We start from the raw sequence: 22,081 nt of genomic DNA, 5'->3' as shown, positions 1-22,081 counted from the left end.
AACCCACCCACCCACCCAAATTCCTGCGAAGACCAAGCAATACTCATTCATTTTTCAAGGGAAATTAAAGCACGGGCAAGTAAGAGAGATAAAGAAAGCAGAAACAACTCAGGTTTCTTGGACAGAACAGCATCTGATTCTCCAGAGACTGATGTAGACTAGGACAGAGTTTGGTTGAACACTGCTCTTATTAAAGTGATTTGGTTAAATGAAATATATTAGTTTACAATACTGTTACTACTAAAATGACTATACTAAAAATAATAATAGTCATAATACATTTTATTTATAGCATCATTCACTTTACAAGATGCTCCAAAGTCACTTATAACAAATATGAGAAGAAAGAAATTAGTATACATAAAAAAGAGCCCTGATTTAGACATGTTCATGCTCCTAAGGCAATCGTGTTAATGAACGGACAAGTAGCATATAAACAACTTCAAAAAAGGCAACTTTTTTGCTATCTTTGTGGAATCTAAAGGTTGACGATGTGGAGAGTGCATTGGATGTTTGCATTCAATTTGCCTTCTAAATAAGTCAAGTCAGGTAGTGTAGTGCAAAAGGAAATCATGGCATTCATTTGAGGAACTTCCATGAGCTCAAGAAGCTTTGCCATCCTTTCTTGGACCACTACAGTATCTTTGATCCAACCTTCATTTTGAGCTCCACTACACGTCTATAAAGTGTTGTGTCTACATTGCATGGTTGTGACAAAATATATCCCCAGACAGAAATATAAAGATCTGACAAAGTACTCAAAACCAGTTTTATGGTCTAGGTGTCTACATAAGTACATTTTTGCAATGATGACACAGACTTAAAAGCTAAAGAGAATACCAGAATATCTGCTGCAAAGATACACTAAAGTAGTAATTGAGTAAATGTATGTTACTCAGATCCATAAATAAATAAATATTTATATTTAATGTTATAGATTTTGCAAATGTCCAAGTCCAATAATGGAAAAACACATATTTAAAGCTAATCCTATGCTATTAACCCGTTGCATGAGAACCAATTAAGAAAGAAAGTATTTTTTTATTTTCAGATTGACATGTAAACTCAACTATTAAACCCATAAAAAAGCAAACAGCAAACTTTAGACTAGTAAACTCACTAATATAAATCAACACTGCCACAATTGAGGATGACGTCACGCTTGTTAAACGGCAGTTTGGAGGGAGCTAAATTGGCCTTTAATATTAAAAGATTCAGTTTTAATAATATAAATGATTTTAGCCTGATGCACACTTTAGACAACGGGGTGAAAGGGGGAAGCGGATTGAGCCAAACTGACATAATATAATATAAAATATAATCCCTGTTTTCTTTAATTTGAGTGCCCACTCCTTTTTTTTTCATCTTTTCAGTCGTCGTCTGCATCTGCTACAGTCTGAGACAAGCCGTTCTCAACACCACAACCAATGAAGGCGTACAATCTTCACAAAAATAATGGATTAAAAAACTGATTCTCTTCGCATTTTCTGCCATCGCTCTGTGTTCACTGGGAGCTGGAAGACGAAGATGCCCCTTTTCTGTTCGCTTGAGGATCTGCTGTGTGGGGGAGAGGGGAACATCCTGTGGCGTTTCCTGTGTTTGTAAACTAGACGGTCGTGAAAACGTCGGGCGAGTGAAGCTGAAAGGTAGATACAAATCTCTTTATCATCTTCGATGGTTACATTTTAACCGTGCATTCCATGGTGTGCAATTTTATTTGCAAGCAGTCATGCTTGGAGATGGTCGCAATGGGATTTACTTTATATTAGAGCGTCAATGTTGGCCATTGCTAGCTCGCTAACAAACGCTAGCTTAATCATCGGGAGGGGGAGGCACTAGCAACGACGGCCATCACGAATGTCTTTATCGCTCAATCTTGTCTTAACCAGTTGAGCTTGTTTCTTAAAGTATCCTCTTAATGAAACGATGCATCAGTCCAGTCTGCAAAATAGATACTCCCTTGAAGCTACCGTGTAAAACAAATGAGCAGTTGGGCTAATAAATGTTCGGTTTCTAACATTTCAGTGGGCGAGAGCGCCAGCGAGCAGCTAGCTTTTGGCTAGCCGATGTTAGCCAGCTTGTTCAACATCAGCAAAACTAACGTTAGGTTTGGCTGGTAATGCGCAGGCCAGCTCACCCAGTGTTGATGAATGACATGTACATTTTAAAACCAACATTGTTATGATTATGGCATTTCTTCCGCTTGCAACTAACTAAACAGCAGCCAAAACAATAAAACTGTACGACGTGGCTAAGATGTATTTTAATTTGGGTTAGCCACTGTTAGCTCTACGCTAGCTGTCTATTTTCCTCGCAGCGTTAGCTAGCTAACCAACGCTAATGGCGAAAGCACTGTGTCTTCAAAGTATATATCTGCCTCTTTTTAGCAATATGATAGCACACACATTAACGTGTTGCCACAGTTGGAACGAACCTTGAAAAGTCATAACAAGATACAGCCATGTTTCTGTTGGTGAATTAATGGCCTCCTCTTAACATATAACGATAATTGTTAAAGCCCCATGGCAAAATATAAGTCTTAATGTACTAGATTAGCAAAGGTGCAGAGCGATTGCATTATTTGCTTGCATACATACATAACGTTATATTTACTGCATTTGTTAAATGTTAGCTTTTGCACTCCCTTTTCACTATAAATGTAGAATTGCAACCAGTCTTTTTTCTTGGTTTTTGTCTCGGCTTATTCTTTCAGAAACGTTCCCATTAAGCTAAACTGTATTAGGAAAGTCGTGCTTACAAAGGTGTATTGTACGGGATAAAAGATGTACGTATTTTTTTTAGGAATGAGGACTCTTATTTAACTCTTATCTACATTATAGCTGGAATATGCTTTACGCTTTAAAAGCTGTGTTTTAATATTTAGGATTTCACCTAAATGTAATCTAGATAGATAAATAACCCAAATAATAAACTCAAAGTCAAATCAACTGAAACCAATTGAGACCTTTGATTCACATACATTGTTATATCGGGAAAGGGTGCTAATGAACCCTCCTTTCCACCCCAACATGTTGAAACATTTTAATGTGAGTCTTCAACCATTCAAGGTTTTGGGTTTATTGACACTAGTCAGTTTTAAACATCTCCAGGTTTTACAGTATAACATTGTTTTGTGTTTTTGTTAAATGTGAATGTTCTGTATTAATGTAATGTGTTTTATAATTTGGATGCACTTTAGAATTATTCTCCTCTAAATTCTTCCCTTATCCTACATTTCTGTACAGCCCCCTCCTGACTTCACGTTTGAATTTGTTTTTCCTTCATGTCATACAAACAAGTATGAATTGACTTTTTATACTACTTAATTAATACATAGAACCTCCATCTATGCTCTGTGGTATTAAGTTAGCTGCAATGCAAACTACAGATCTGTATCAGTGGTAGCCATTTAACTAAATGGATAAAAAAACAATTAAATTGTTGTATTATTGTTTGGGTAGTGTACCATAAATAACACATTTGCAACTACAACCAGTAAACTCTGTTTATGGTAAGCTTTTTTAATGGCAAGTGCACTGACTAAGTTCTATGAACAAAAACTAAACAAAAGGTGCTTACATAGTTGTTTGTATGAATACAACACATCTATGTGTGTCTATATTTTATGGTGTTTAAATGTGGTTAGGGCAATTGACCATCCTAATTGGAGTTAATGGAATCTGTAAACGGTTAAGACAGCCAGTGATGCTGTAAATCAATGCTTGTCTGTTTCATCCGCATCCTCCTCTTCCTCAGTTTTAATGCTAGATGAGTGAGGTGGGTGTGGCTTCCCACCAGCCCGACCATCCTGACTGACGGATCTCTGGATGACCTTGTCCCCACCCCTGTCCCTGCGCTCACATACACCACAGAAATGTCACATCTGCCCAGCAGCTCAGTCCGCGACCATATGAAATGGGTTTGTTTTGAGAACACCAAAGTGATTACAAATACCTTTCCTTGCCATCATGTCACTCAGGATGTTGTCGTTGATGACTAGCTTGGCAAATGCCATTGCAATATTATCTTAGATGCAGAAGCTTTTGTATTGCAGACTAGCTTTTAAAAGTGTGACTTGGTTAGTAAACTTTTCCTTAATTTTCTCTGCAGGCGGGGCTGCTTGGCTGCGAGGCCGTCCTCTCCAGCATGGCCCTGATGCAGGCCAGCTCCATGGCCGCTCCGCCCAAAAAAATGATGGCTCCACTCGGCCACGGACTCCCGCAGAGAGAGGCACCTGACCGTGCTCCACAGAGCCATATGATCCTCCCCTCTGGAATGAGCTGTCCTCCCCTGGTTAGGACCAACTTCGGAAATGTAGAGTGGAAATTAGGCTGTCAAATGCCATGCTTTTAATATTGTGAAAAATGTAGATTTGTAGCCTTCGTGAAATTGCGATTTTGTGTGTGGGAGGAGTTTCTCTCTGAATGCATTCTTGATGAGTTGTTCAACTTCAAAACAAGCTCAACTCTACTAGGTAGTGTTCTTACCTAAACATTGGATTATGAGTGTATGTCATACCTTTTTTTTAAGGATACAAATCCAAATTTATATAATCACCTTCAGGTAAAGCATTAGATATATTTTCTGTCATTTACAAAACCCACACTATTAAACAAAAAAAAAAAGAATAATTGAGATTTACATGCATCGCTTTATTTAAGTCGTGTTCAAAAATTCAGTTTTTTGTTTGAAGGCCTAAAATCAGGAAATAATTGATCTTTTCTGGCTCTGTAGCTCATCCGGAAGGAAGGTGAATTCCAAGCTCCCCGCCTGCTGGATGAGAAGGAGATGAGGGCCAACGAGGACATGCAGCAGAAAAAAAAGAACAGGAAATCAGTTACGCCCTGCAAAGTGAGAGAACAAGAAGGAATGGGAGGGAAGGTTAGTGGCTGTGGTGGCTAAATAGTGAAGGGTCTCTGCAGTGCACTTTTTTATTTTTCCTCATTTCATAAAATGCGCAAGTTAGCAGCTTGCACACGTTTTTGGATAAGCATTTAACTTCATTCCAAGTAGCGCCTAGCTTGGAGCTTTCATGTGTGCAAATTTTGTTTGTGTGGTGGTGGGGGTGGGGGGAGGAGTTCAGGGAAGATGTTGAGGGGGTGGAGGATCTCTAGAGAGGAAAGAGGGGGAGGGGAGCAGAGTGAAGCGGAGCACAATAACTGCGGTTGTGTGCATAACAGGGGGAGCAGTAACATGAGGGCATTAGGCCATTGGAAGGGATTGTGGGGTATTTGTCGATTACAATGTTAAATACATGTAGAAATAAAAAACATTAGTGCATATCAAAGATAAATGGGCTTTTAGAATAGTATCTACATGAAAAATGACACTCTTTAAACAGTTCTAGAAATCATAAGCCCCCACGTTTACTGAAATCAGTTAAAGATTATCATCAAGTACTGACCAGCTGTGGGTGGGAATGTTTGATAAATTGTACCATTTTCTGTTTGTGATGAAATGCACAGTATCTGCTTGTGTTTTTAATTCAGTATGAAACTGCTGTTTGACATAAATGTTAAACAATTATCCTTACTGTCCTCATTAGGGCACAGGTGGAGATGAGAATGGTCCAGCGTCCAAAGTGCAGAAAAACTTTATTTGTGATCACTGTTACGGAGCATTTAGGAGTGGATACCACCTGAAGAGACATATCCTCATTCATACAGGTATGGGTCATGCTGGGAACAAGTCTAGTTTACAGTTAAGCCAAAACTGCTTTTTAATGCCTGACTACATTAATCATTTGTTGAAAGAGGCCCTGAAAGTTTGAATTGGAATGAAGAGTGTGCAGCTACTGTAAGGTTTTGCAATGGCCTGCTTAAAAAACCTTGTTTGGTAAAAGCTTTTGCCTCACAGCTAATTGGTGGTATCTGTGGGGACTTTGACTAAAACTGGTGCTCTTCGGTTTAGGGGAGAAGCCGTATGCTTGTGCCGTTTGTGACATGAGGTTTATTCAGCGTTACCACCTGGAGAGACACAGCCTCATTCACACGGGTATGCGTCCTTTAACCGTACCCATATTACATTTATCTGACTACATCTGTAGTCTGTCACTTGAATCAATGGACAGATGCTCAGGGTAATTTTGTCTGTGGACAGTAATTTCCAACAAAGCCATCTCCCAAAATCTGTTCACCCCAAAATATAAAGCACAGTCTTTGTCGTATATATATTGGTCCCCCAACACCAGGAAAAAATGATAGGAGGCTATGATATATAGTGAGGTCCAATAGTCCTGAGTCCACTATTAAAAATTGTTGTTTTAACATCTATGAAACATAAATATAAAAATCCTCTTTTTGAAAGGTCCATTATTTCATTTGACTGGAATCAGTTGTAGAAATGTTTGCGATATTTGAGAATATCATGTTATTGCAACTTTGGAAGATTACTGAGATGTTTGAGGCACATTCCTACTTTCCCCCAGAATGCTCGTTGGGGTTGAGCGTTATTGGCCTTGTGAGAGAAATTAGCCTCTCTTATCACCATCAAAAACTCTTATTGCTAATTCAAATGTTAATCTGCCAGTATAACAATGGTTGTTCCTGTTTCAACTGTGATACTTTTACTTTGTTTGGCTTTAATTGTACTGTCAAAAGTCAAAAAGGAGGCTATTTGTTTATGAAAATGCTGTTAGGTCCTGAAGAAATGTCCACTTATTATACTGGTCTTCACGTGTTGTGATCTTTATATAAAGAGTGACTCCACCCAGGCTATAAGCCACCTAGCTGTTGCTGCCTGCTCTGCTGTTCGACCATTTGAAAAGCACTTCCGTCAAAGCATACTCTTAATCTTAAAGTCCGTCATGTCTTTGTTTGAATAATTCAACTTTATAGAATCTTTTCAGCAGGCAGTCTCTTTCAGTTAGGGAAGATTGGTGCTGTGATCTTTTTTTCTACTCCAAAGAACCACTCTGAAAACAAAACAACTCTGAAAGACTGTTAACGGACAAGCGGAAAGTATTTTACAGTTGAAACTCGAGGTTAGCAGCAGCCACACATAGACGGCCATATTCACTACGTCAACATATGGTATTCTTTAACCACCACAATGACTTTTGACTATGTAGTAATTGTCATGTCGTAAAGAAAAACATTGTTTCAACAAGACTTTTTGATAGTGGACTTGAAAGTGGACTCGAACTTGTGGACCTCAGTGTATGTGTGTGAACGCCTCAAAGCCCAGGCTTCATAAAACATGCATTATTTATTTATGTTTTATTTATTTTTTCAATGTTACTGTGTCAGTTAAAATAGCTGCATGGACATCAAAGGACTATGTTCTTAATCAATTATACAAGATAAACATTGAGGAGTTAAGTAACTTAAGTTTAAAAACGTTTGCATCGTACCTATTTTGCGTTGCAGCCTTTCACACAAAATTCTTTGTTTTCCATTGTTTAAGAGGTATGCACTCTGGGTAAGTCACCTTCCAACTTAATTGTTTGTCAAGTCAATGACTACTGCCCCAGTAATCACTAAATTAAATGTCCCAATATTGACCAAATATACCCTCAGTTATCATGGTTAATGTAAACATATGAACATACAGTGTATATATTTATGATTTCATCCCAGTAGATTATTTAAGCAGTTGCTCTTTTTGGCAGCATTGCATCTGTTCTTTCTGTTAACCACATAATACATTTTGTCATTTTGTTTTCCACATTTTTACAAATTTGATACACTGAATAGCTAATATTTGTATGCTCTGTGTGTGTGTAGGGGTGAAACCGTACGCTTGTTCCATGTGTGACATGAGGTTTTTCCAGCGTTACCACCTGGAGAGACACAGACTCACTCATACGGGTATGCGTCCTTTTACCGTACCCAGTTCAAGTTAAGACACTTTTTTCAATCAGCTTAAACACAAACAACAGTCTAAACAACAATACAATGACACAAACAGTGTAGAAGCAAATGTGAAGACACAAAACAACCCTTTAGGAGTTTACCCAACAGTCGTGTAGTATTACATTAACATAAAAACATTATTTATTACCCCCTATTAAAGGGTTCTAACTATAGGACGATTCAAATATCAAAGTATTCTGAAATGAGAAACCTTTAGTCTTTTGTTTGATTGGGTGGACACATTTTAGGAACATCTTTTCAGTTTAAAAGAGCAACAGTTGAATTACTACAGGGTTGAACCACCACCTCCCTGACACAGAACTGCTTGTTAATGTAAGCAAACACCTACCATGATCTGAAAGTGCTCCTCTGGACACCTCAAAGTGTATTATCCCTAATGTACCATTGCTGCCCAAGAATATTTACAAAATAATATATTATTTTTGTTTATGCTCTGAGATTACCAGTGCTTTATCGTTCTATAAGAGCTGAACCCATAAAGTAATCTATCATAGTGTACATACGTTCTAATGATAACTTTTGATAGTCTCATGTTTTAACTGAGATACAGTATATGCCATATATATTTTTCACGGATGTATCCATCATGGTTAGGACATGGTCAAAGCCACAGTATAAGAGGGGGTTTGATAGGTCACAACGTATTAAGGACAGATGTAATATCTGCAGACACACATTTTACAGGAGGCCTTCTCACTCAAGTGTTTGAACAAATCTGGTTGTTGGCTTTTCCAGAAATTAAAAATGTGATTGTTTCAAGTTAACATTTTACAACAGTAACAGCTGATTCACTTTGGCCATGGTATATTATGGGAATAGTCCTTTGATGTCCACTCCTATTTTACAAGCAGATAAATGGCTGCACAACTCACGTGTCTTCGCTGCTGTTGTCTTGCTTTCTTAATTAATTGTTTTATTGTATAGTTGCGTATACAGATGCTTCTGCTGTTAATTTATGGCGGAGATCAGATTGGAAGCTTTTGAAAGTTGAGGCAGATCATCAGCAAACACTGTCATTTCACCATAAAATAAATTAACGTGCACTATATAGGCGCTTAACCAATTTCAAGTTGCAACACACATGCTCACCACAATTTTATAAGACTTTGTCGACACCTTTAAAAGTGGAGAAGTGTGCTGACATTTCTGCTTCAGCTGGCCAGTGTGATCCCTGTCTTAGATGTTTCTTTGCTGTATGTCTTGTTTACCTTGCTTGGCTTGCTTTTTATTCTATGATGTTATCCAGGTAAATTAAAAATGCTCCCCCATAACAGAAGAAACGTTTAAATTAGAAAGTAAAACCCCTTCGCATGAAGCTTGATGGAATGTGTAATGTCTGCAGGGTCCTAGTGATTTCATGTCTGTCAATGATGCTTCCCTTTGATGCTTAAGGAGCGCCCTAGCTAATCTGTTGATACTTTGTGTATGTAGGGGTGAAGCCGTACGCTTGCTCCATGTGTGACATGAGGTTCTTCCAACGTTACCATCTGGCAAGACACAGCCTCACTCATACTGGTATGCGTCCGCTCACCATAGCTCATAAAGTAGCATTGTTTTAAGTCACTTTTCCAATCATAGCAGTGTAAACAGAGATTTAAAGTGCCTAGAATGACTACCAGTTTAAACTATTGACATATTCAGAAACATGAAGTTGTATCCAGACATGTATTAGTAATATAAAACCCACCACTTTTAGCTCTGATGTAAATACATGCACATAAAACTGGGCACCTGAATGTACACAACATAATGTTTTCCCTTCTAAATGCTCTACATTGTTCTGCGCCATTAGATAGTTTGTTGACTGAAACTACCCACTCGTGGTCCCAATACACATAGGGTGATGGAATAATGTGTAGCTGCATTCGAAGAGTCATTGAAAGGAAAGAGTTGATGGTTGTGTGTTTTAATATTTTGTCTGTTTCTAGTTTATACTTACATACTTTTCATGTGTGTAGGGGTGAAGCCATACGCTTGCTCCATGTGTGACATGAGGTTTTTCCAACGCTACCACTTGGCAAGACACAGCCTCACTCACACGGGTATGGGTCGCCCTTTCTTGCTACATTAGAGCCCAATTACCCAGTTTATTGAAGTTTATTGAAGTTTATCTGTCCTTTGTTTATATAGGTTCAAACAAAACGTTTTTAGCATCAATCTCTTTCAACTGGGCGTGCTTGAGGAGTGCATTTTAGTTTTTGTCTTACCCCTTTAGTGCTACATGTTAGACGGCATTTCCCAAGTTAACTCCATTAGTACTCAACTGCAGTGCCTTCAAATTACACCTTGACTTGTCTAGTCTAAATTGCAATGCATGTCGATGTTGAACATCTGCACTGAGTTAAGCAACAACAACAAATAAATTAATCCAGGTCCCTTATCACGCACGTTAACAGATTAGGAAAATGTTAGCCGAATACTTTACTGTTGCATCATGCTGGGCCTTTGGGCATGTCTGGATACATGGTAGAAGTGAGTGTGTCCTGTTCAGTTGATTGTGATTACCAAATATTTTTGCTCTGTGTGTGCAGGGGTGAAGCCATATGCTTGCTCCATGTGTGACATGAGATTTTTCCAGAGATACCACCTGGCAAGACACACTCTCACCCATACGGGTATACATTTTATTTATCCCTCTCACTTAACATTATTATGGGGTGTATTTCCCTTGTGTATACATCACCACCCTGTTAAACCCTGTTAAAATGTTTAACTATGAAAGGTTAAAGTTTAAGCACTTGTAGATATTCTATTTCCTTTTAGGTGTACTCATTTTACCTAGCTAACTGCTTTAAGGGTCGACGGGTCACATTTCATGTCTTGTATGTACACAGTTTAGTTTACCAAGAAAATTATAGAGACTTTGTAATGACTTAACCATGACTAGTGTATATAAGATGACATATTGTGTTTACATGGTTCACGAGAACACTTTTCTAAAGTTTGGTACTGTATGCGTTTAGGGGTGAAGCCGTACGCTTGCTCCATGTGTGACATGAGGTTCTTCCAGCGTTACCATTTGGCAAGACACAGCCTCACTCATACTGGTATGCTTGAATTATTTGTTCAATTATTATTTGTCCCCTTTCAGTATGAAACCTTTTTATATAAAAACCTACACATTATTCAAAAAAAATGGACAACCCCTTTTTATACAGTAGCATCATTTCTCCATGTTCATAAATTAATTTCCCCTTCCAAAAAATGTTTAATAGAATTTTTAGGCTTTGTTGGAAAACTGTCCATGGAAAAAGTGACTCTGTCAGTTACCTTCTTTTGTGATAAAAACTGTTATGGTTCTGTTGCATGTGTACTGTTGAGTACTTTGTTATAACTCCAACGAAAGGCACATTACACTAAAAAACGTTTTAATGCAGACATCAATAATATTAATTATCAGGTAAACAAGTCTCTGTTTCTCATGATATTATAGCTCATGCACAAATGTCTTGCTTGACTTGAGATGATGCATGTTTAACAATTGGGGTTTGAAGTTGAAATGCTATTATTACCACCATCCAGTTTGTAGGATGACTGAATATTGCTCAAGCTGGTCTAAACTCCAATGTGTAAACCCAGTTTTTTTAATTATTGATGCTGCACCTTAACTTTTGATGTCTGCAGGTTCTAAAAATGTTTTCCGTGTAATGTCTCTTGACAGAATTTATCTGAAATAAAGCATGTGATAGGACAAGTCAAGCATTTCATGTGTTCTTAGATCTTGGTGTTGATGACCTTCACTGCCTTGATATGCATCTAACCTTCTTGTGCTTTGTTTAGGGGTGAAGCCGTATGCTTGCACCATGTGTGACATGCGGTTTATACAACGTTACCAACTGGAGCGGCACAGTCTTACTCATACAGGTATGTCCTCATTTCTTTACCTTTGACCCTGTTTTTCCCTGACTTTGGTCATGCATGTGCCCGACCTCAGTGTTTACATGGCCGCTTCAAACTGGAGTTTGTATTGCTTTCTGTCAAGTGCTAATGTTTCACGCAGCATCTACAAAGAGCTTCATAAGTAGCTGCATAAAGATATCTCTTTGCATTCGTTGTTTATGAAATGACATGATGACCATGATGGAAAATTACAACACTATTTGGTTTTTAGTATTTTCAGCCCTTTTACCCCAAACTGTTTACTGTTTCTTTTAGTTACAAGCCAAAAATAGTTTCCATCACCGACATTCTTTCAGCCTTAAAGAAACCACTGCACATTACCATCTCTTGTCTCTTTTTTAAGAAATCAAAAACTATTTTTGTGATTAGAGTCCATCCAAAGTTTTAACGTTCCCATTCCCTGGTTTCATATTTATAATATTAATAAACGTAAAACCTACGTGGGGAAAGTTCGAAATGTGTCCAAAAACATTCACATCTTGAATTTTAAAAGTGAAAGATAAGAGTTTCATGTGCATCACCTGCAGATGATTGTGCTACTGAAGACAACCTGGAACCAGACTAGCTGCCGCTCCCATTAGAAATTATTCAAGAATTTATGAAGTCTTGTTCATTTTGAAACCGTAATGAAAGACTTTTAACTAATTCTTATTTAAAGAGTGGCCTGTTGGGCGATGGGGAAATTGTGTGGAGGCTCGGGTTGAAATGAATTGGGGCTTATTTTTAAATTTGGCCGAGTGCACAGTGATTTCTTTTTTTCCTATAAAAAATAAATAAAAAATGTGCAGCTTTTTCATTATGTCATTTCACATTCAAAGTAATGATGAAGAAATAACATATCTCTCTGTTTTGATAAGTTTAGTTTAATTGTTCGTTATATTTTAGAACAAGTTTGATTCAAGGATATTACAGACATTACAGTTTTAAATGCTACAGTAAAACTGAATTGATTTTTTCTTTCTTAAAAAGCAAGTTTAGTTTTGTATGTTGGTTTTCAGAGCAGTTTTGGTCACTGTAAAGATTTGCAACAGTTGACCAATCTAAATGTATTATGCATAGTTGTTTGCCAACTGCCTAAAATTGTCTAACCCCTGCAATCAGCGTTACTAAAATTCAAGTAAACACTATCCGGCAGTATGTATGCGTTATGATTTAAATTCTGACCTAAACCTATTGGCATCGTCTGAAAAGCCTGCTATCGTGTCAGGTATCGTTTGAATCTGCCCAGAAGGGACTCTGGTTTTGCATCAGTTATTAACTGGCCCTCCCGTGGGTTTTTTAAGTTTAAAAGTTAATTCAGCATTCAACACAGAAAATGTAAATTTCCCCCATTGTTTCCCATTCTGGCCTTACCCCTTGAGCAGTTACACCTAAACTTAAACAAAATGTAATTTCTAATTGGAGAAGTTTTGGAGCGTGCTGGAATTTCCATTGTAAAAAGGGCGCTGATAAGTGCAGCCAAACTTTACTAAGCAATTAGTAAAGTTTCACGTGGATTATTTTTGGCAGTTGAGTGTTTGATGCTAAAGTTGGTACTTTGTGTGTGTAGGGGTGAAGCCGTACGCTTGCACCATGTGCGACAAGAGGTTTTTTCAGCGCTACCACCTGGCGAGACACAGCCTCACTCACATGGGTATGCGTCAGCCAATCTTAACCAAGTCAAAAGATTAGGATGCTGCAACACCTGTATGCTTCATCTAGTGTATCTGTATTTATACACCAATAATACAAGTGTGATATCAAATAGATGACATCATCATCTCATGTGTTGTTAGGGAATTCTGTAATTGAAAACAAGAATCATATTGTACCTTCTTTTTGTAAGTAATTTAGGGATTGACATTGGTTATTAACCACAAATATCAATTTTTTCCAGATTGTTACTCACTTAAATGATACAATAGGATAGTTCACAATAATAAATAATACAGATCCTTTTTTCTCCTGCTGGCAGACACAAAAATAATGATTTTGATGCTCTGCGTTTAGGTGTGAAACCTTATGCGTGCACCATGTGTGACATGAAGTTTTTTCAGCGTTACCACCTGGCGAGACACAGCCTCACTCATACGGGTATGGGTCCGTGCACCGCGCCCATGACACTCACTGTTAGAAATCAGCCGGGACATTTCTTATTTCCCTAGCTCACTTCAGACATACGCCTGTACCATTGAAGGGATATGAAGTTAGAACAAGGTCTGTTGTTGTTAGGCATTATTAGTTAAGCTGGAAAACCATAAATCAAATGCTCTTCTGTGTAGTACAACACTACCAGATGGATAAAAGCATTTTAAGGAATTATTTATTTGAAGTGTTTGTTTTTTGCATGAATTGGCAACTGTGTGGTTAATAACCAATAGTGTATATATTAACTCCTGAAATAAGAACTGGAAAGTGAGGCAAAGTAATATAATACTGCTACTTTGCATTTAGGTGTGAAACCTTATGCTTGCACCATGTGCGACAAGAGGTTTTTTCAGCGCTACCACCTGGCGAGACACAGCCTCACTCATTTGGGTATGCGCCCGCACACCTTACCCATATCACTGAGATCAGACTGTCATGACTTGATGTTATATAGAGGGTCAGCCATCTAACGTATCAATCACTACTCTAAAACTATGTTCTGCCTTCCCTACATTATGTGTGTGTAAAAAGTGAATGTGTAGAAGACATGCAACATCATCAGCTCATGTGATGTGTTAAGTTGTGGATTTGAGAATTGGTTCACACATTGTGAAAAAACATCAATTAATGAAAAAGACATTCAAAAACGTTTTCAATAAGTGGTTAACAACCCATCAATTTTGAATAGATAATCAAAGTATGTTGCCTGATTGATGGATTGTGAACACAAAGAGATACAAAGTCTGAAAATAATACCATGATGCTCTGCGTTTAGGTGTGAAACCTTTTGCTTGTACCATGTGTGACATGAGGTTTGTTCAGCGTTACCACCTGGCGAGACACAGCCTCACTCATACGGGTATGCGTCAGTGCACCTGCCCGACTCACATTTCTAGGCAATTATTAAATCATCTTTATTGTTTACAGAAAAGTTTCAATACAGATGTCTTATTGAGGTAGCTAAAGTTGTTGTGTAAAACTTTCAAGCAAATTATTTGTGATAAATATCCGTAATCTTTACTCTCAGTAGATTTTGATATCTTACAATGATAATAATTGAGGCCTTCTAGAAAATGTACTGCCTTTTTATTTAAAATGAACCAAAAAGGCTGAAAAAACAACAGTAATGATACATTTGGATCCATCCTCTGCTTTTAAAACTCGACTGCATGTTTGGTCACAATAGTTCTCAGAAAATAATATCACCTTATCAGCTTCAATACACATGATCACTAGTGTCAACATGATCAATTGCTTTACATTGTTTTCACAGAAATGTGCTTTATAAGACAATGGTAAAGCAAAAATACTCAGTTAATTATTAGCATGATTTCAATCCTACCTTAGTCAATAACCCATTAACATTTGATACACACAGATAAAGGCACTGATTGCAATACAGTTGAAAGAATAAAATTGTGTTGGTGATTTAGCTCCATTGGTCACTTCAGTTGTGTGAACTATGAGTACTAAATGAAGAACACTTTAGACTTATCTTTTTGTTTTTGCATGAATATGGTAATGTGTTGTTGAACTCCAATAGCTTAGGTATGTATTCTAAGGAATGGAATTGGAGATAAAGTAAAATAATACTGCTACTTTGCATTTAGGTGTGAAACCTTATGCTTGCACCATGTGCGACAAGAGGTTTTTTCAGCGCTACCACCTGGCGAGACACAGCCTCACTCATTTGGGTATGCGCCCGCACACCTTACCCATATCACTGAGATTAGATGTAAACACAACATGTTTTATCTGTCAGCTAGTTAGTGTTATTCTGTAAAGGTAACTAGTTGTGCATTTTCTCTCACCAAGGATTTCCTGAATTGTGTTTGTAAATGCAACATTAAATCAAATCCCTACATGTACCTCAATACAGGACTGTGACATCATCAGCTCATGAGATGTGTTTTAGTTGTGGATTTAAAATTCAATCAACAGTTTGATGTTTTTGATTTGGCTTGGAGAAAAAAAATTAAATTCAACTTCCATTGTTTTTAGGAACATTTCCCATAGCAAGTGAAAAGTGGTTAACAACCCATCAATTGTAATTATATGTCTACATTTCAACACTGATTGATGGATTGTAAAACAAATTCAAAGTCCTGAAAATAACGTATTGATGCTCTGCATTTAGGTGTGAAACCTTTTGCTTGCACCATGTGTGACATGAGGTTTGTTCAGCGTTACCACCTGGCGAGACACAGCCTCACTCATACGGGTATGGGTCCGTGCACCTGCCCGACTCACATTGTGTTGCCACAGTTTGCTACTCAGTGCTAATATGAGGGATCATTACTGTGCGGTTATTATAGTAGTCAGAACGTGTTTTTTACGTAGGTGTTTGAGTTGGTTTCTGTTAATCGGACGTTAAAATTGCCAGTATCTACTCTTTTCCTCCCATTCCCTATACTTAATGCTATGTTGTATAGCAAAAACCTCATGTTCCGATAGAATCCTCGGCCAATAGTGTTAATGCAATCGGGATACAATATTTGAGATTTTCTTTTTAGATACAGTTCATTGTAGAGAAAACCTGCTGGCCTGTATTTGTTAACTAGCAATTTAATTGAGTTTTTACTATGTATACCAGAAATACTGTAGAGGAATTCAGGGACTTTAAAGTTGATGTAAAGGATTAAATATATTGCCTTTCAGCAAGAATTCAAAGTTACAGATTCTGACTCGTGAATTCAGAGTCCTATTAAGTCATCGTTTCAATTCTTGGCGTAATTCTTCATTAATAATTCATTAAAGAATAACACAAATGTGTTTTAGAAAAACAAATTTCCAGCACATTTGTGCTTATATAGTCATTTCTCAAACATTTGTGTAGCCAAAAGCCCGCTCTCGGTACTCAACAAGCATACATCTAAACAAATGCTTATGATGGGTTCTTGGAATCTAAACTTATTTTAATTCTGCCTTCGTGTATTTATGATAGTCGTAATGCAAGTCTTTCATTAGATTAATCTTTAAACAGCATTTTGCGGGGATAAAGTTTAAACTTGAATGTAGAGGATGGCTTTAGGAAACTTAACATCCAGTAATAAGAGGTTCAAACTCAAAATAGGTGGTAATGATGTAACAATGTTTTTGCTGTTAAGTTGTAGGCATTATATTATGGATTATATAGATTCTAGGTGAGAGAAGATAAAATAGTAATTGTTGCGGTGGCAAGTGAAACATATGTTTATTAAGACAAGAAAACTGTGATTACATTTTATGATTCATACTCATTTCAGATCTTTGTGTTCTTTTCTATAACACCTACATTATGTTAAAAACTGACTTGACTCTATTCACAAATCAGCTTATAATTGCATGTCTGAACATTTCATTAAACTTAAGAGGAAATGCACATTACATTAATAAATGATGAGGTATAATCTGTCAGTGTTTTAGTCCTCGTGCTAGCTTCAGCTTGAAAGTTGTATTTGTTGCACTTGTGGGTGGTAGGGCTAATATATTGCTCTGTGTGTGTAGGGGTGAAGCCGTATGCTTGTTCCATGTGTGACATGAGGTTTATTCAGCGTAACCACCTGGAGAGACACTGCCTCACTCATACGGGTATGCGCTCCTTCCCGTTCCCTCCCTACTGAGCGAGGCTCTGCTGCCTCCAACACAACGGGTCACAACAAACTCGAGTTTGGATTGTCAAGTCATTTGATGGGATGTTGAACCAGCCTCAAAATACTTGCCCCAGCTTTTGGGCCACTATGTTGCGTAGATCTAGACCATGAAAACAACAAAATTCCACTTTGATCTACACATAATGAGTTGATGACGAGGCCTTTTAAAATATACATTTTCAGATGCTGAAACTACACTGTTGAAATTTACCATTAGGGCATTTTGCCCCAACTTTTTATGAGTGTTGGAAATATAGTTTGCAATTAAAGTTTAGTAAGTGAAAAATGCAGCCAGTTTGTTGCTACTGGGCGCTAAAATAGATTCATTGACTGTGTATTTGTGTGCAATTTCAGGAGAGAAGCCATTTGCTTGTGACATGTGTGATATGAGGTTTATCCAGCGCTACCACCTTGAGAGACACAAGCGTGTCCATAGTGGGGAGAAGCCTTACCAGTGTGAGCGGTGCCAGCAGGTATGCTCAAGATGTCACCTTAAATGAGTTCATTGGGTCAAATCTTGGATGTATAAAATATAAAGATTTCTTGATGTTTACAAAATGCAGTCATGTTGTTTTCTCTTGGTCTTTATACCTATTGAAACAGATTTACCACACACATTTACTTTAATAATAACTAATAACTACTAACTAGTATAATAACTAACTATATCCATGTTGTCTGTTTTGAAGAACTTTTCACGGACAGACAGGCTGTTGCGGCACCGGCGGTTGTGCCAGGGTCGCGGCGTAGCCAAAGTGGAGAACCAGCCGTGCTGCGAACCGCGCCCGTACGGCCAGGAGCCTCCCCCCGCCCCTCAGACCTGGAGCCCCCTGCACCCCCCTCCAGGCCGACTGGCAGTCTGACATTCCACCCTCCCCACATCCACAACCACGCCAGAGAGCGGAGGAGCCACAGGGTTTCTTCTTCTGCGCTGAGTGACGCCACACTCCAGCGCCGACCCATCTGCAGCTCCAGTCTTGGGATTACTGATGATCGAGGGACTTTTGTGTCTTTGTTTTGTTGACTTTTTACTGTGTTTCCTTTCCTCCCCCCGTTTTTTTAAAGACGAGACTTTTCTGTGATGAACAGTGGTCCTGTTTTGTACTTAATCTATTTGATTTTTGCAAAAAAAAAAACGTTTTTATCGTTGTTCAAATATATCTGCATTTGGTGGTACTCGGGAAGGGCTGTAGGTATTGTTTATCCAGACGTGTTGGCAACAACAAAATGGGATGACGTGGTGCTGAGGAAAAGTATTTGAGCTTCTTTCTGATTTTCATGTGGCCCATTTTGTAAAACACAAGAATCGTCACTTTGGTCGTTTAAATATTAAAACTGAACTTTCCTTCCAGGTAAAGCAAGGAGAGCGCTATGTTTGCACTATGTAGCAAACAGAGTGCTAAGCATCGGTCTGAATGTGATCTGAACAATAGGATTTTCCTGACTTTATCAACATGGGAGGTACAGTTTTAATAATAGTTTTGTGTAAATCGAAAATGTTTATTTTAATTTGAGACTAAATTAGGGATGTTTGTGTGTGCACGAAATGGGCCAAAAAACCAGCTGATCATAAGAAATGAGGTCAAACACTCCTCTGCCTCTGTTTCTGAGATATCCTAAGGAAACCTGAGTAACTAAGTGTTTTTTAAAACAAAAGTAATATCAAACCAGGACTTCCAGGAAGTGGTGAAGAGGTGCAGCCTGCAGGCCTGGGTCCCAGGATTATCACCTGTGTGTCTCATGTTCTGTGTCATGTGTGACGTGCTGAGGACTCGGGGAAAGGGCCCATGATGGCCCCCGTATATATTTTCAGCTGTGTGTATATATATATATATACAGTATATAAGCAGATCCCCAGTACGTACAGGAAGGCCTCTGCTCGATCGGTCTATAGATTCTTGTTCTGAATAGCACAGGTTGGCCACTTGAAGTCCCATTATGTTGTCTGTACAGATACTCTCATGTGAGATCAGCGAGGGTATACAAAATCTTGTGGCCTTAGTGTGTTTTGTTTCTTTTCTTTTGCCTTGTTTCTCAGCTGTTTATTTTTGTGGATCAGATGTATTAACTAAGAAGAGACAGCCAGTCTTCATCATGGTATGTTTTAGTTTTGTAATCCTAAAGCCGCCATGGTTACAGAATGTTGACGGCTTCAGTGGCGCTAAAACAAACTAATGTGTTCTCCTGTCGACCTAGGTTGTCTTTTGATGATGATTAATATTTTGGGTCATTGTTACTGATACACACAGTATGTAAGGAGCCCCCGAGTGTTTGACAGTCCTTGTGAGAAGTCGGTAGAGCTGACCCACTGCAGCGCTCTGGCAGAATCAGCACGTGCTCGACTCTGCTACACACTAACAATTGCCTTTTTTATCCAAATATTATGTGGTTGGTGTGTAATAATGGATGTCTGTCATGTCATTGGGTTTAGCCTTAAGTAAGTGCGGATACACAAAGTAATCATCGTAGTGCTAAATGATATTGTAACAAACAATTTATTTTCACCTATCATGACCTTTGATCGTACTGTGTAAAAGTCTTTGGCGGTCAGACAGCAGAGAGCAGTTAAACGGAGTGTGGGGGGGGGTGGGCACTTTGCCGCCTATTGAAGAAGTTTCTCAAACTTGATCCTTTCTGTGACTGATGGGCTAACGTTAGCATCGTCCTAACTGTTATGTTTAAGCCAGTAATGTCAGTGTGTGTGTGTGGGAGACGGACATGTTAAGTCTTCACAACTGCCAGAGCAACGTCTCAGAGCCCAGCTACCTTCAGGGGACAGAATTTTTTGTCCTTTTTATTTCAAGGTCCAGATAAGCTTCGGTGAATGTGGAGATGGAATCCCCGAGTGCATTATCTGGTCTCTGGAGGAACAGATGTTTGTTACAATAAGACGAATATCACTGATTTAAGTGGTATTTTACAACAAGTATTATCGGAAACGTTTCTTTCAAGTGGTCAATGATATCAAGGCAAAGTTGTGCGATGGTTTAAGTGTGTACAGAGATGGGATTTCACATGTTTTGATGAGCAAAGAGGCCAAGTTTGAGAAATGCATTCATTTGCTCTGGAAACACTATTCCAAATCAGTGGAGGAGATACAGCTGGTGCAAGCACATACTCAAATGGCTAAAGGGCAGAACAGTACATAGTTGACATCACTTGTTAATATCTTTTTATGTCTTTTATTGTTTTTAGTCTCAATCTCATTGTTAAAACGCAATAGAATCCTTGAGTCTCAGATCATTTGTTTATAAGATTGAGGTTTAATTTTTCAGACGGATCCGAGGATTTATTTCTCTGAGATGTTCTCATCACATTTTGATGATTGTTTCAAGGACCTTTTTTTATTCTGATGAAATTGTAAACACTGGAGTGAAAAGGAAAAAAAAGACAAAAAAGAAAGATGGTTATTTTTTCCTTCAGACTGTACTAGATTTTAGGTTTTAGACAAAGCCTATTTCTCCTCAACTTGACACAGAAGGTGGACAGAACATTTTGGATCAGTACAGTTGGGAGCCCAGTATGTTTGATCATTTTGACATTATAGGCAGTAGTACCACAAGAAAAATGTTTTCTTTCTCATATTGAAGTCCCTGGTATTTGTAGTAAATTATATTGATAATGGTATTAGATGAACAACAGCATAACAGTAGCTATCACAGATTAGTTGTTTTCTTTATTAGTCTTGCATGCAGAGTTATGGTCCTCAGTTAAGACAGGATCTTGATATTGATTATTTTGTGTAGGAAAATGAGTGCATAAGAATAACTTCCTAAAAAGATGTTACAATGATTATTGTAAAATGGGCTAACTAATATGTACCCTTGTGATCCAATTAGTTTCAACTATATGAAAATCAGAGGAGAGGCTTCTTACTATTATGCTGAAATAAAAGAATTTGTAAAGGACCTTTTGTATGCTTACTGGCTTTGTTGACTTCATTTTGATGTTTTTAGTTTCTCACAGTTAAGTATAAAAGTGGAGACAATAAATGTTGCATCTTATTTAGACCATCAGGCCAAACAGCACACATGTTTTCCAGGGCCTCTCAACAGGTCGAGGGTTAGACGTTAGATACAACTCTAAATGGAAAATAATTTATCCCATGACACAGTAATGCAGTAAACCAGTTTTTCCGTCAGGCCCCCCTTTGGAGAAAAAAACAAGTCGGGCCCCCCCCAACACAAATAGTCACGTAATGGCCCAAGTTAACATTTATTAAAGGTCCCATGACATGGCCATTTCTACTGATCATAATTCCATTGTTGAGGTCTACTAGAATAGATTTATATTGTGCAATTTTCCAAACTCAAATTGGTTTCTCATACAGCATCTCTGTATAGTATGTGTATTCACTCTGTCCTAAATGGCTTGTTGGAGCTCCTGCCCCCCCCCCCTCTCCCTGTGAGCCCACTGTGCTCTGATTGGTCAGCTCGCCCACTCTGTTCTGATGAGTCTACCACCGTTACAGCGGAACATCAGTGATTATGTGTTACAATGGCGTTAGCAACCAGAAAATGACACCAGTAATGACAAACAGATGAGAAT

General features: G+C 38.2%; 1 protein-coding gene across 39 annotated transcripts; it reads left to right on the top strand.

Annotated features, from left to right (window-relative positions):
• Positions 1 to 1,385: 1,385 nt before the first annotated feature.
• On the top strand, positions 1,386 to 21,441 carry znf740a (zinc finger protein 740a). Of its 39 annotated transcripts, none has more exons than XM_034138990.1 (21): positions 1,386 to 1,646; positions 3,757 to 3,940; positions 4,111 to 4,314; positions 4,735 to 4,881; positions 5,546 to 5,666; positions 5,911 to 5,994; positions 7,725 to 7,838; positions 9,306 to 9,389; positions 9,833 to 9,916; positions 10,406 to 10,489; positions 10,838 to 10,921; positions 11,655 to 11,738; positions 13,324 to 13,407; positions 13,764 to 13,847; positions 14,208 to 14,291; positions 14,677 to 14,760; positions 15,512 to 15,595; positions 16,039 to 16,122; positions 17,388 to 17,471; positions 17,888 to 18,006; positions 18,223 to 21,441. In XM_034138990.1, exons 2-21 carry the CDS (start codon positions 3,875 to 3,877, stop codon positions 18,394 to 18,396), a joined length of 2,037 nt encoding a protein of 678 aa, XP_033994881.1. In that variant the 5' UTR covers positions 1,386 to 1,646; positions 3,757 to 3,874; the 3' UTR covers positions 18,397 to 21,441. The 39 variants fall into 39 exon arrangements, with proteins under 39 accessions (XP_033994881.1, XP_033994886.1, XP_033994882.1 ...); XM_034138995.1 differs by having other exon boundaries at positions 3,757 to 3,919; positions 4,111 to 4,293; positions 18,223 to 18,419; XM_034138991.1 differs by having other exon boundaries at positions 3,757 to 3,919; positions 18,223 to 18,419.
• The last annotated feature ends 640 nt before the right edge of the window (positions 21,442 to 22,081 follow it).

This window comes from Trematomus bernacchii, unplaced genomic scaffold, assembly GCF_902827165.1.
Source record: "Trematomus bernacchii unplaced genomic scaffold, fTreBer1.1, whole genome shotgun sequence".
Classification (NCBI taxonomy): Eukaryota; Metazoa; Chordata; class Actinopteri; order Perciformes; family Nototheniidae; genus Trematomus; species Trematomus bernacchii.
This window is presented reverse-complemented; position numbering and strand designations above follow the sequence as displayed.

Bases quoted from the DNA above. Each gene is read 5' to 3' on its own strand.
- znf740a (XM_034138990.1), top strand. From the start codon at position 3,875: ATGTCACATCTGCCCAGCAGCTCAGTCCGCGACCATATGAAATGGGTT. The intron at 10,922-11,654 runs GTATGCTTGAAT...TGCTTTGTTTAG, and splicing joins ACACAGCCTCACTCATACTG to GGGTGAAGCCGTATGCTTGC. The intron at 14,292-14,676 runs GTATGCGCCCGC...CTCTGCGTTTAG, and splicing joins ACACAGCCTCACTCATTTGG to GTGTGAAACCTTTTGCTTGT.